Source organism: Gambusia affinis, linkage group LG06 (genome assembly GCF_019740435.1).
Source record: "Gambusia affinis linkage group LG06, SWU_Gaff_1.0, whole genome shotgun sequence".
Classification (NCBI taxonomy): domain Eukaryota; kingdom Metazoa; phylum Chordata; class Actinopteri; order Cyprinodontiformes; family Poeciliidae; genus Gambusia; species Gambusia affinis.
The window spans coordinates 14,515,324-14,529,163 of NC_057873.1; the positions used below are offsets into that span (position 1 = coordinate 14,515,324).

The window sequence follows — 13,840 nt, forward strand, 5'->3', positions numbered from 1 at the left end:
GTTTGAATCAATCACCAGGGCTGTGAAAACATAAACAAAGATGAAGGAGGACAAGTTCTGCTGCTTGTTTGATTCACCTTGACTGTCTGTTAGGTAAAACCTTCGGAAGGAAATCTAAACAAAAGTAAGATGAAAATAAGTTCCATGTAGCCCAAAACCTAGCATGATGGTAGCAGCATAATGCTGCCACTACCGTGCTTCACAGGGGGGATATGCAGAGTGTTTCTGCCTGATCCGTCATTTCACATGTAGGTCAAAAAGCTCAGAGTTAAAACGTGTCCTTTTTAGATCAAATGCATTTTTTCCACTAATTCTTGAGTCAAAATGCTGAGAGAACTCCTTACCAGTTTATTTCAACAATCTCTTTTTTTCTTGCTGTAAGGCCAGGTGTGAGGGGCCCATGACTGATAGTTTGTGTGTAAATTTTCCTACATAAGCCGTGAACTTTTGCAGCTCCTCCAGAGTTCTCTAATGCTCTCTTTGCCCAGTCTGTCAGCTGATCCAGACAGACATGCTTCGGTAGGTCATGCCTACAGCTGTACAATATCGGTAAACAAAAGTGCAATATTGTTATGGAAGATTACAATGATGATGATATTGATTACTTCCAATCCACAGTTTTCTCATTATTCTTTTTTTTCCATTACTCCATATGGTTATGCATCTGACCCACAAAAGCATATATCTAGACTTGAAATTACCAGTAAGTTGAAATAAGCAGTAAATAGCAAATGTCAAAAGTGGATTTTCACACTAAATAGACCAATATATCCATCTCATGGAGATATGGATTGCATTGATGCATATATATATATATATATATATATATATATATATATATATATATATATATATATATATATATATATATAATTACATGCAAGCAGTTTGTGATTGCAGTTTTGATTTGTGCAATACGGTAATAATGATTGCAAATAAATATATTGTGCAGCTTCAGTTACACCACACATTTTACATTGCAACAGGACTGTAATTGCTGTGTTGGATGCATAGAATTTGGGCTAAAACTTCTTAAACTTTTTTTTTAATTGTCTGACCTGTCTGGTATGTCAAAAGTATTTTTGCTTATGTTTTTAAATAGCCTGAAACTGTTCTATTTTTAGGAGGTTATAAAGGGCAGAGGGAGCATCAGGTAAGAGGAGTTAGAAAAGAGCCACTGGGCCTGACTGTACTTGCCAGCTCATTTGGAGAAAAGCTCTGACAGCAGAGCCTTATACAGACATTTTCTACAGGGCACGTGTTCTTGCCGTGCGCCGGGGTTTCCTGTTAACCCCTCGTTAACTGAAGAGACTCACTACGGCTGGGATTAATAATCAAATATGGGCTACAACTTGCTTATAATGCTATTACTTTTTAAATGTATTTACTTTAAATAAAGCCTGTTTTTATTATTGTCTTCTAGGCCATCAGTCTGAGCATTTCTGTGCCTATGAGACATCGTCTTGAGTCAACTGGTCACAGCTGCCCTCAGTCTTGGCTTAAGGAAGTACAAAAAATAGCCTGTTTATAACTTTGCCTGTGGTGATTTATTCCACTGGCCCCCCTGCAGCCCATCATACAAAGTCGACGGGGTCAGCACGGACACACATGTTGGCAGGGTGACAGGTGTGAGAGTGTGTGCAAGTCCATGTCTTCATGCACTAGTGCCACTTAGCCTTTTAGAGTCTCAGTGTCCTTAGTGGTATCAATAATGCAGCCTGCTACTCAGTCTCGCTCCTGAGCCCATGCTTTCTCTGCCATTAAATATGCATCTGTTTCCCAGTCCAGTGTCTCTGTCCCCTCCCAATTCCCATACACCCTCTCTACCCTTCCAACACAACAACACGCTGGATGTAACAGAGACCAGAGGAAATTACAGTTTGCCTATATGTTTGATGTATGTTTTATTCAACAAAAGTTTTTCTATTTTAAAATCTTCCTAGCAGATGGATGAGATGTTCTCTGCTGAGCGATTCAAAATCCCAGAAACATCTTGGATAGTTTTTAAGTTTTTCAACCATTTTTCATACCTTCCTTTGAAAAAAATTTTTCTTTTTAATATGGCAATAATTGAATAATGATAAAAAATAATTCAAGGCTGATTTCCAAATATATGGCAATTGATTTATGTCATTCCCTGATCACCAGTAAAGCAAATATCCTATCCCACAATGTGAACAAACAAGACAGCAGCCAGTGCTGATTCATATTAATATTTGCATGTTTAAAAACCTAAATTCACTACCTGAGCACTGTCGATCAGGTTGCTAAAAGGTCTCCCCGTGTCAACAAAGTGGAAGTGATTTCCTTCAGACATGTCAACTGAAAGACGGAAGAGGTTTTGGTATGCATTATCATATTATTTGCTGGTGCATGCAACTTGGCGAAGTAAGATTTGCAGCAAACTTGACTGCAGTTTCACTGGCCTGAAACTAGAAAGGATGTGAATGTGGTTGAGACAGAGTGAGATTTTATAGCGAGGTGGTATATTTTCATGAATGTTTTTGAAAAAATACGAATTCGATTGCTGAATTAACTACAAACTCATTTTCATTAGCTGGATTTCATTTTAAATTATTATCAACGTTGAAATTGGTTAATATTAAAAGTAGATTTAATTCCACAGTCACCCACACGTGTGTTCCACATGATGTTGAAAGAAATCATGTAACATTAACAGCTTCATCAGTCTAAGACGGAAACATTTAGTTGATTTTGTAATAAAGTTTCCCACATCCTCCTTTAGACATGAATCTCTTTCTCCCTAATTCCTGACAGTTTTAGGCCATCAACTAGGTTTATGGCCAGCTCAGCTGGGGAGTGGGGATTGAATGAAATTGTGGGCAAAAGTGTTCCCTTTGAATGGCTGCTCATATTTTACTGGTGTCCTCCACATAAAAGTTTCTTTAAGGTGGATAATGCCAGTGCTATTTGACACCTGAAAAATGTTATCTAAGGTGGGAGCTAGGAATAAGCAATTAGATTGTGTGATGTCAAATTGTGAAACAGTAAAAATGTGGACATTTTTTCTGACCTGCCAGATTGTTTGACTACTTAAATGACTACAGGCTTAACAATAGTTATGAGAAGAGAAGAAGTGTAGGCGAGGAAAATGACTTAAATACAGCTAATACAGCCATGTTTTTGGACTTGCTTCTGCCCTGGTTTGTGACTAATAGTTTAAGAAGTAGATATTTTCTAAAATTAATGCTGTGCAATATCAGAAAAAATATGTAATTGTGTTACTATTGCCAATATGCAGAGTGTGAACACATGAAACTTGAAACATGGTATTCTACCAAATGTTGCAAACAAATGTGAATGCAACGCTGCAAACAGTGAAATAGTGAAGAAGAATGTGACTCATTATATTATGAGATCTAGTTTAGTAGATATTCAGGTGAAATAATATCCATTGCTACTGTTTAAAGGTGACCACTTTGACATGTTTAGTTTGACCAAAGGTTTCTTTGGGAGATGTTTACACTTTTTTTTTTTTTACCATGATTTGCAGATAGGTAAACTTGTCTTAAGGAGGGTCTCGTTTAAGCACTTCTAAAGAAAAAGTTCACTTACGCGGAAACATAACCTAAGAAGGAATCTTTCTGTATAACTAATGACAACACAGATGGTAAAGGAATATGGGGATTTGCACAAATAGAAAAGAATCATTGGCATAAAGAGAAACATCATGTTCTAAATGAACCCTCTGAATGCCCAGAAAGTACAAATCCTGACAGCAGAACAAAGAGTGTACATGTTCAAAGAAACTTGAGCACCTTCCGAAACCCTGCAAATTGTGTAAATTGTCTCATAATGGTTGTTTTATACCCCAAACACTGAAAGATGGCCGTTGGAGAGCAAAGACTTTATCTGCGGCTCAAATGCTTTGAAGAAATTTTCTCATATTTTCATTCGGACTCTTGATGTAATTGTTGGTTTTGATTCAGCCATTGGAAGGAAATTCTTCAGCATTTGACCTGCCAATTGCTACAGAGATGATAGGTCTTGATTGGCAACTCTATAATTAGATTCCTTATTTTTATTAATTTAATCTATAAATAACTCATTCAACAATATATCGCAGTTTCCATGGCCACAGGGTACTTTAGGCCTGAATGGGCTAATAAAGCAAACTGCTGGTTTCCAGTGAATATTTGACAAGTTGGCAAATAAACCCATAGTTTCATAAGTGTTATTACTGTGTACTGATTAAAAATATCAAATGTTTCTAACTTTCCTTGCAGCTTGCTAACATTTGTGTCACATCTTCACTATTTGATAACAGATGATGTTTTGTGTAAAGCTGTTTCCTTCTGTTTTACAGTAATTAAGATTAACATTGAAATGCATAAACGGGCCTTAGGTAACCTGAACAGGGAGGAGAAGGTTTCAGCTCTGTGTAGCCTGTGGGCACTGTGTGAGGCGAGTGCCAAACATCACAATCACAGGAAGGGGATTGAGGTTTACACAATGCACATTTCTGATTCATAGCAAATCCAAAACTATCTGGTGTGTGTTAACCTTTTAAACTGATCTGATGTTGTTCAATGCAACATATTGAAGTAAGCATCCAACCTTTTCCTGGTTTAAGAGGCAACACTTATTAAAACAGCATAAAATAGTTTTAGTTTTGCTGTTGGCATCGAAGGCAGATTGCCTTTAAAGGTTAATACTGACCAGATTTATGTGTTTTAACTTGTAAGGAAATGTAGCGCCACTGTATTTCTGCAGGGATCGATTGTCCAGACTGGAGCAGTCCTTATTAGGCAGTGCAGGCAGCAGGAAGTGGGTTGTGTCTTTGGTGCTTTGTCACAGGAAGTAGCAGATTGTATCAAGGGTGGGACAGATGGAGGGAGAGGGGGAAGAGTTGGATTAGGAGACCGTAGAGAGAGCCTGGGAAGTAATCAAGGAGATGAGGGGGAGGAATGATGGAAAACTGGAATGAACAGTCAGCCACTGTTTGCTCCTCACTTCCAGTCCTCTTTCATGTTACAACTCTTACTTAGCCCTTATTTTATTTCCGCTTATTTGACAAATTACCTGGTTTCTGGCTATTTTTAAATGGTAAAGATGATACAGAGACACGGCAATAAATGTTTTGCTTTCGGTTTTCCTATTTGGCACAGAATATGTGCACAACTTTGGTTGGAATGAATGATTTGCAACTGGATTCTGCCTGCAGAAAGCCATGCACAAATATTTTGCTGCGTCTCCCAGTGAGAGGCAGCTGCGTTCTTACCATCTTCAGCGATGATGTAAAGCAGGTGGAAGATTCCAGGACCTTGTTTTGTTTGCCGACACTCTGCGCAGCTTCCTGTCTTTGTCATTCCTCATTGTTGTCTCACCTACTCCTCTTGTTTAGGATCAAACCAAATTATTTTTCCTGCAAAAATTAGTACTTGGCAGCAGTTTAATTTTGTTTGTCTAGCATACCATCCTGAATATCAGTCATTTTCCCCCATGTGGATCAGCTCATGATTATGGCATTTGTTTTTTGTTAGAATCTGAATTAACTGGCTGGAGAAATCTGATGGGACATGACAGGGCAGGTGAAAAATGAGGACAGACTGGTTTTGATGGAAACTGTTTTTGTTTAGGATCCTGTATTTTTTCACTCGTTTGCCCATCCGGTGTCTCCAGTTTCCGTTCTCCCTCCCTTATGTTTACTTTTTTTCTTTTTTTCTTTTGCTATAGCCGCTTCCCAGAAGCGCTACATTCAGCATGAAGCATTTTAAAACAAAAGTTTAAAATGACTACAGCACTACAAATGTTGATAATAAAATGAATGAATGAATGAAAATGAACTACTTAAAGAAACAAGCACATACAAATAGGGATCAGCTGTGACAAGAGTGTTTGGTGCAGTGTTTCATTAGTTATAAGTAATAAAGATAATTGACACGTCTTGAATGCTCACAGCGCTACTTTTGTTTACATAATAAATGGTGCCTCTGAAATGTGTGTTCATCCTGTTTAACGGCTAAACAGGATGAGGATCGCTGAATAACACATCCTCTACTATATCCAAAGTAGGTGTGTATTGATAGTGGTTCATTCTTTTAGTTTAATGTTGTGCATTGGGAATGCAAACGCTATACTATGTTCGGATGATTCATCACTTCATAAAAAAACTCCACTCTAAAGTTCTGTAAAAGTTTCCTTTACTTTTAGACTTGTCTGGTGTAAATTGCAGATGAAAATCAATTTTACCATGAAACTTTAATTAAGAACCTACACCGTACACCTTAAATTAAGTATTTGTTTTCTTCTAAGAGCCTTGTTCTCCTGAGATTTGCACCACCAGTGCTGTACATTAATTCTGTGTCTTGTTCTATCTTTTCTTCTGCTCTGCAGTGAGTCGAGTATTTGCCAGGCTCGGGCCACTGTGATGATCTACGATGATGGCAGTAAAAAGTGGCTCCCGGCAGGTACCGGACCCCAAACCTTCAGCAGAGTCCAGATCTTTCACAACCCTTCTACCAACGCCTTCCGGGTAGTCGGACGCAAGATGCAGACAGATCAACAGGTACATGTTTTTGGCATTAGAGCAGGACCATGACATCTTTGCTTGTAATAAAATGTTTTAAACGTTCCTCTTGCTTCCACTACAAAGCTGAATATTTGGAAGCGTGGCCAACATGGACTAAAAGGTGCAGAAAATTGACGTCATCACTGTCAGTGCTCAATTTTTAGTGCTTTGGTGTGATGTATTCACTGGTCAGAAAATTATTATATTTCTCTTTCTGAAAAGCTGAAGTGATATTGAAGGAGAAAATTGTTGGATTCCAGTCACCAGACAGTTTTTCAGTGCATCTGTACTACAGCCATCTGAATGTCAATGCTTTTCAAAATAAACTTTCATAGACATATTGGAGGATGGGCGGTTCCCCAGTATAAACTCCATTCATCCAGACATCAGACAGTCTGTGTTGCCCTCCTCAATTGTTGGTGTAGAAATTTAGTCAAAATGTTGCTTTCTCAAACTTGTTTGACTTTTTTAAAACTTGTTTATTAAAATGACGTCTTTATTCTTGCTGCTGATCATTCAATTTAGTTTTTACTAATAAATCTGAAAGGCAAAAAACACCAGGTACTGTTTGTACTGAAGTTGGACTATTGCTTTATGTGTCTGTATAGAATGTGAGAAGTCAAAGTTGATATTGTCGGATTTAACCCCAGAGCAAAAAACAGCCACAGCACCAGATTGGTCAGTGTTTGTAAAGGAGAGTTGGCGTTCCAGAGCATTGCTGCAATCGTTCAGCTGATTCTGCAGGACTAACATGGTGTGTGTAAGCACACACTGCTGTGGCTGCTGTGTTGTTTTACTTACTGCCACTTAGGGTCAACAGCAAAAGACACATTTTTCACTTTAAGACAAAAACTAAGGACTTTATACTTCTGTAGATATAGAGGTGAAGTGCAGTACATGTATGATGAGCTCAAATGTTTTATGTAAACATTGCGCACTGCTGCCACTACTAGAAAGAGAATCAACCAAAGCATCACACAATAAGAAAACATTTCAATAAGTTACAGGACGTTCTTATAGATAACATAAAGACCCTTAAACTAAGCCTAAGGGAACAAAATGTTCATCAAAACAAGCAACATCTCTTCTTTATCAAATATTTTTGTGTCTAAGATCAGAGTTTGGAGTCTCAAGCATAATGTTGTCCTTCAGACAAAGATGGTTCAATGCCACTATCTTGCTCATTGTGGCTCCCCTGCAGACAAAAGTGTTCCACGGCTGAGAAGCTGGGTAAAATTGACTGTAGGTGGGTCTATTCTTGACATGAACCTTTTTTTTTTTTTTTTATTCCCCTGCTGGACCAAAACCTCTCTCCTTCTTTAAACATTCAGTATGCTGAAGTGTTCCCTGGAGACAAGTCTTAAAGTGGAGGATGTTTCCTGTGAGATAGTTGGCCTGCTCAACCGTTTCCTGTGACAATTTTTAAAAAGAGGCTTGAGACCAGCAGGTCGCTATGGAGATGCTATTCTGCTTCGTCTGGTGACAAATAAAAACAGCAAGACGTACGTTTTAAGAAAAATATTGCAGCTATATATTTGTGGTTTCAGTCCATCTCCCTAAAGTATTTTGTTGCCTTCGAAACACATGGAAGATGTCAAGGTCGCCCGATTGACACGCTCCTGGTCACAGCCGCTTTGTGTTTTTTTGCGTTCTGATAAGATTTGGAGTCGTTTTGGAAAAACACTACTGTCTGCGGTGGAGGCTGACCTTGCTGCCCTTTGTCATTCAGTGCATGCTTCCTCCCATGATGTTCACTCTGACAGGGTCTGGACTCCTCCCTCTGCTCAATGGAATTCAACAGCTTTTAAACAAATACTGAAACGGCGTGTCAGCACATTCAAGCAACACTCTGAGCACAGAGCTTTTTTTTTTTTATCCCAGACTAACGGGCTTCGTGCCACCTGCTGAGTGGAATATAACCCAGAAGGATCCATAAAAAAAAAATAATAATAAAGCATGCCAATATGTTGGGCGTTGGCAAGGGTGTAGTTTCATGAAGCTTTCTTGTAAAAGGATTCAGCTCACAGATACCACCGGTTTTTAATATATTTTGTACATGTGTTATAAATATTGAAACACTGTCAAGATATGGTTGTTTTTAAAGGGACTTACTGAGGCAAGTCCCTTTAAAAACAATGATGAACGGGTAGAAAATGGGATGCTGATGGCTGCAGGCACTCAAACTATTTTTTTCCACAGTCACAGCTGTTCCAGAACAGTCTGCTGGTGAATATTGACTAATCACCTCACTGTCTTATCATCCTCAGGTGGTTATAAACTGCCCCATTGTAAGAGGGCTCAAATATAACCAGGCCACACCCAATTTTCACCAGTGGCGAGATTCCAGACAAGTTTGGGGGCTCAACTTTGGCAGCAAAGAAGATGCTACTCTGTTTGCCAATGGCATGGCTCACGCTCTGGATGTCATCAACTCCATGGCAGATGCTGGTAAATCACTTCTCATTAAAACTGCTCAGACCAGACATTAGCGTCCATTCTGAATGATTCAGATAAGAGTAGACCCCACTCTGCCTCGCCTTTCACACCTAGGCAATCAGATCTCAATAACCTGTTTTACATGCAGATAAATGCATATTGCCTCCAGACGTCAGTCAACTGAGCAACAAACGGGATCTATTGATGTTTTTGCCACAAATATATTCACTCACTTGATGGAAGGTATTATTAAGACGTCACCGTGGCTGAGATTCTGTTCAGCACACCTTTATCAGCACACAACACAGCATAGTCTAGCAGAAAAGGCTGAGCTTTTCACGTCTTGATATAAGTACTTTTTTAGCTGCCGATTAATCCTTTGGCACAAATTATCAAGCGTACACTGTAGAAATGCTTTATCACATTTTAAGCAATAAAATGTTTTTCTTATTTAAAAAAGTAATGTTTAATATTGGTAATATTTATTTGCGTTTTAAATGTATATCTAATATTGTTTCAGATTAGCAAACGTGATCAAATGTAAAATCTGCAGTGTGCCTTTTTTTTTTTTTATCCAGAATAATCATTAGAATGACTGATTACTAAAATAATCATTAGTTGCAGTGATAAATCAATCCATGCCTAGTTATTTTTAATTTGGTTGACTTTTGTTATTTTATTTCTTATTTTGCCTGAGTATCAACATGCTGCATGTAGAAGCTGCACTCCACCTTTGGTGTTCTTGTCAGAGTGACAGCTATATCCTGATTACTGCTTATAGCATTTGGTTTTGGTTTGCTGATGAATTTCTCACATGGTTAGGAATAGATTTCTAAGAAACTGCATGTGACTTAGAGCTAAACATAACCTTGATAGAAAAAAGGGATGTTTTTTTTTTTTTAAGAACATTAAAAAAAAGACAGAGTTGCTTTGGCCAGGCACATCCTGTTGTGTCGCCAGTAATAGATACCTATTTTGTCTTACAGAGAGTTGTTCTCACTCTCACTCCACCTAAATATCTATACAGTTTATGCTGCCACATTCAGGTCCTATTTCTTTAATAATGTCATTGTTTTACAAATGAGTTGTTATGCTTTATTCTATCAGGGCTGTTCACAGACTTTGCACTCTGCAGCAAAACTGTGTGCAGATGAAAAAAGAACATGGGTGGTATGATTATTGAAGTGCAATTAAGTCCGTTTATGACACCTGCTGTATGAGAGCTATTTCTGGAGATACTTTAATGCGCACTAAGAATATCTTCCTTCATGTTTTTGCAGGTTATGCAACCCTCCCGCGCCCAGTGTCAAATGGACCTTCTCCTGAAGAACTCGAACAGCAGCGGAGGTATCTTCAGACCTCCTCTGAACCAACCCTTTCTTTACCTTGCATATCGCAAAATGACATTTTAGCTGTGCTAGCCGCTAAATGTTTGCTTGCTCTCACTGAGATAAAACATGTCCCAGCAATCTGAATAATCCTGACTGGTTTCTATGCTGACGATAAGCAGCGGGATTGTGTGGCGAATATAATTTTATCAGCTCGTTCCTCAGAAGGGTGTTGTCCACTGTGGGGCCATTTCAATCTGTTTCCAGACCAGAGTGAACCACTTTCTGGGTTTGCAGTCAAGCTGGCTTGGCTTTGCTGTCGTCCAGTTGGCACAGTTTTGCGCACAGGCATATGTGGAGGATTTACCGGCATTAAGCAGACACTGCTAAACCCTCAATCAACCCTTGAGTCAGGTCAAAGGTCAGACAGATAGCAAGCCTCTGACATCTACCACTGGAGAAACCTGTTGAGGTGACTTCATGCATGCCTGTGTAGAACAGGCTTTAACCTTCTAATCCCTTTTAGCCTGAAAGGTGCACAGTGACCACAGGGAGTGTCTGTTAAAGTAGTAGCTGTTCCATTTGCTGCCGGCATGTTGTGGCTTAGTAAGCTTTTTAAAACCTCTGACCTCCAGCAGTAATGCAGGTGCTTGGAGGATTTTAATAGATGCTGATCATTTTAAATACCATTCTCAGGATTTGTTTTGTTGGAAGGCAAAAACAAAAAAAGCATTAACATTTAACATGAGCTTTAGAGCGTTAAGTCATATCAGCCCTGATGTTGCATATGTTTAGTTCTCTGCATTATAATTGTTTATAGACATTGGTTTTTGCAACACATCTGTTCTGTGGCAGATGTGTTGGGGGAGGGGGCAATAATGTGAATCAGGCCACTTTGTCCAGCTGAGGACTTCTTTTTTTAAGCAGAAAGCTAATGAGAGGTTATGAACACCACATTTTTCTCTTTTGTAATATCCTATAAAGCGTTGAAACACACCGACGCTTCATTTCCAATGGTAAAACAAGCTTTTGGCCAGGGGTGTTGTAAAACACTTGTGCATCAAAAGCAAGATGCTGATCAGAAATGACTAAGCTAATATTTCAGCAGAACATGTTTATCAAGTCCTGAACCTGAACCCTATTGAAAAGGGAAGTTTACCCAGTTTTTATTATGTCAAACAACTTAAAGTTTAAAATTGGGAAAATGTCTTTCAAATGCTCTAAATATCTTTTGAATTGGCAACAATTTAAAGTACCGGTATACATTTTTAGTTAAAAGAAAAGAGCTGCCTGCATTTGAGATGAAAAGATGAACTATCAACATCCTGTTTGTATTTCATTTCATAATCCTGGAAGAGAAGTTGTCTTGTAAGAACTTCTCATAAACAGTGTAACAAAATAAAAAATAATGAATAGATGACTATGTTAAAAAATGGATGTTGCAGCTTGTAAAACTTAAAATCCAACTAAAATCAAATTTGATTGTTTTTTTTCAATGAATTCATTTGTAACTTTGCAAAAGAGCTCATTCAGATATACTTAGCGTTTTAATTCTTATCTAACAAAGCCTCTATATTAATCCGGAACAATTTACAATATGTATCTTACTTAAATACACAGTTTTGTTTTGTTTTTTGATCCTGTGTCAGTGAGCCATTACTGTGCTATCTTAATGACGTATCGGCAGATACTTGCCGCTTGCACTTCTTTTCTTCTTGTTGTATTGGATCCTGTGATAGGTCTTCAGATGGTCAGACATAAAAGCATATCTGTAAAATGAACGTTACTTTCATATCTGTAAAATGAAAGTAACAGGATATATGGTTTTAAATGTTTGTTTGTTCTGTAAAATACAAAAAAAGAAGGTGTTCTGCCCAAATGAGACTAAACATGTATTTTGTGGTCTATGTTACGTTGACTGTGTGTTGGAAACCTAACACTTCACATCACACCTCACTAGAGCTGCACAATATTTTAAACCACAACCATCATTGCAATATTAATAGGTTCAATACTGCAATAGCAAAGGTTTTTGCTATTTATATTTATATAATTTTAATATATTGTATTTAATGTTAATTTGGACAGTTTAATAACCTGAACTGTCCTTGAAGATGCCAGGTCAATATTAATGTGATCTGCAAACTTGTGTAAAATTTTCCATTTGATCTATTTAGATCAGGGGTCCCCAAAGTCGTTCTTCGAGGGCCGGTATCCTGCATGTTTTAGTTCTCTCCCTGGTTTAATGTAGCTGGATCAAATGATGGCTCATTAGAAGGCCTAAGAAGAACACTGACACGCTGAAAAGGTTGTTGGTGCCTCCAGGGAGAGAACTAAAGTGTGCAGGATGCTGGCCGTCCAGGACCGACTTTGGGGACCCCTGATTTAGATTCACAAAGCTCAGCACAACTTTGTTATAATAGTAGATTTTGGTAACTTAAAAACAACTCATTTTAATTCTGAGGATGACATGCATTTTAACAAAGGTGTGTGTTGGCAGGTTGGAGCAACAGAGGCTTGAACAGCTGGAACGAGAGCGACAGGAGAGAGAGCGGCAGGAGAGAGAGCGGCAGGAAAGAGAACGACAAGCCGCTGCAGGTCAGGAAACACCTGGTGTGCTGCACTCCAACCTCTACAAGACTATTTTATAGTAGCCTCAGAAAGTTGTTCCACTGCATGTTTCTTCTTTAGATCTGAGATCGTCTGACTTTTTTCAGATTTTATTGCGTTTTCTTAATACTATCAAAAGCTTGTTCCCATCATAGCCTCCAGGTGGTGGGGAAAAGGTTTTCCACTTGCATTTTTTTCAATAAATCATTTTTCTAAAAATAAGCAAAAAAAAAAGAAAAAAAAGAAAAGCCAACTAACTGTCAGTGATGTCTCTGTCTCTCCTTCCAGTCCATATCCCTCCAGCTCCACTAATGACTCCTGGAGGTCCAGCTCCTCCTCCTGCTCCTCCAGCTCCTCCTGCTCCTCCAGCTCCTCCACCGCCCCCTGGTCCTCCCCCGGCGGCGGGCATCCCTCCTCCTCCTGGACCGCCTCCCACAGGACCACCACCAGCTCCACCACTGCCTGCTCCAGGTGGAGGTGGAGGTGGAGGCGGAGGCGGCGACGGAGGTGGAGATGGCGGTGGAGGATTAGGAGGAGCTGGAGGCTTGGCAGCTGCCCTTGCAGGAGCTAAACTCCGCAAAGTGTCCAAGGTTGGTATCAGATGTTGTAATTAGTGCTATTTTTATTGAGTGAATTAAGTTTCTGCATTAATGATGTGACCTGTCTGCTTTGAAACAGCTATGTTCCTGTTACCAGGACCATATCACAGTATAAAAAGATACTCCATTATTTTTTTTCAGACATTAAGTAAGAGTAAACCTTTTCTGGCTTAAGTGATTTGGATTTTAGAGATTATTTAGACTTTTTTTTAAATGGCCAGAATTGAGAGAGAAAATAAAATAATAATTATTTTAGCTTTCCTCTTGTTTATAATTAAGAAGTTTACAACCTTAATTCTGGATGTAAACTCTGACTTGGAGCCAACATTTTTGGG

General features: G+C 38.8%; 1 protein-coding gene across 1 annotated transcript in view; it reads left to right on the forward strand.

Moving 5' to 3' along the window:
- The window catches only part of vaspb (vasodilator stimulated phosphoprotein b), a 31,336-nt gene that overhangs the window by 11,002 nt on the left and 6,494 nt on the right, over window positions 1–13,840 (forward strand). Inside the window, exons 3-7 of the mRNA XM_044119524.1 lie at window positions 6,358–6,529; window positions 8,800–8,980; window positions 10,249–10,315; window positions 12,797–12,894; window positions 13,195–13,496. Of these exons, the coding sequence (XP_043975459.1) occupies window positions 6,358–6,529; window positions 8,800–8,980; window positions 10,249–10,315; window positions 12,797–12,894; window positions 13,195–13,496 (820 nt within the window). The remainder of the gene's footprint in view (window positions 1–6,357; window positions 6,530–8,799; window positions 8,981–10,248; window positions 10,316–12,796; window positions 12,895–13,194; window positions 13,497–13,840) is intronic.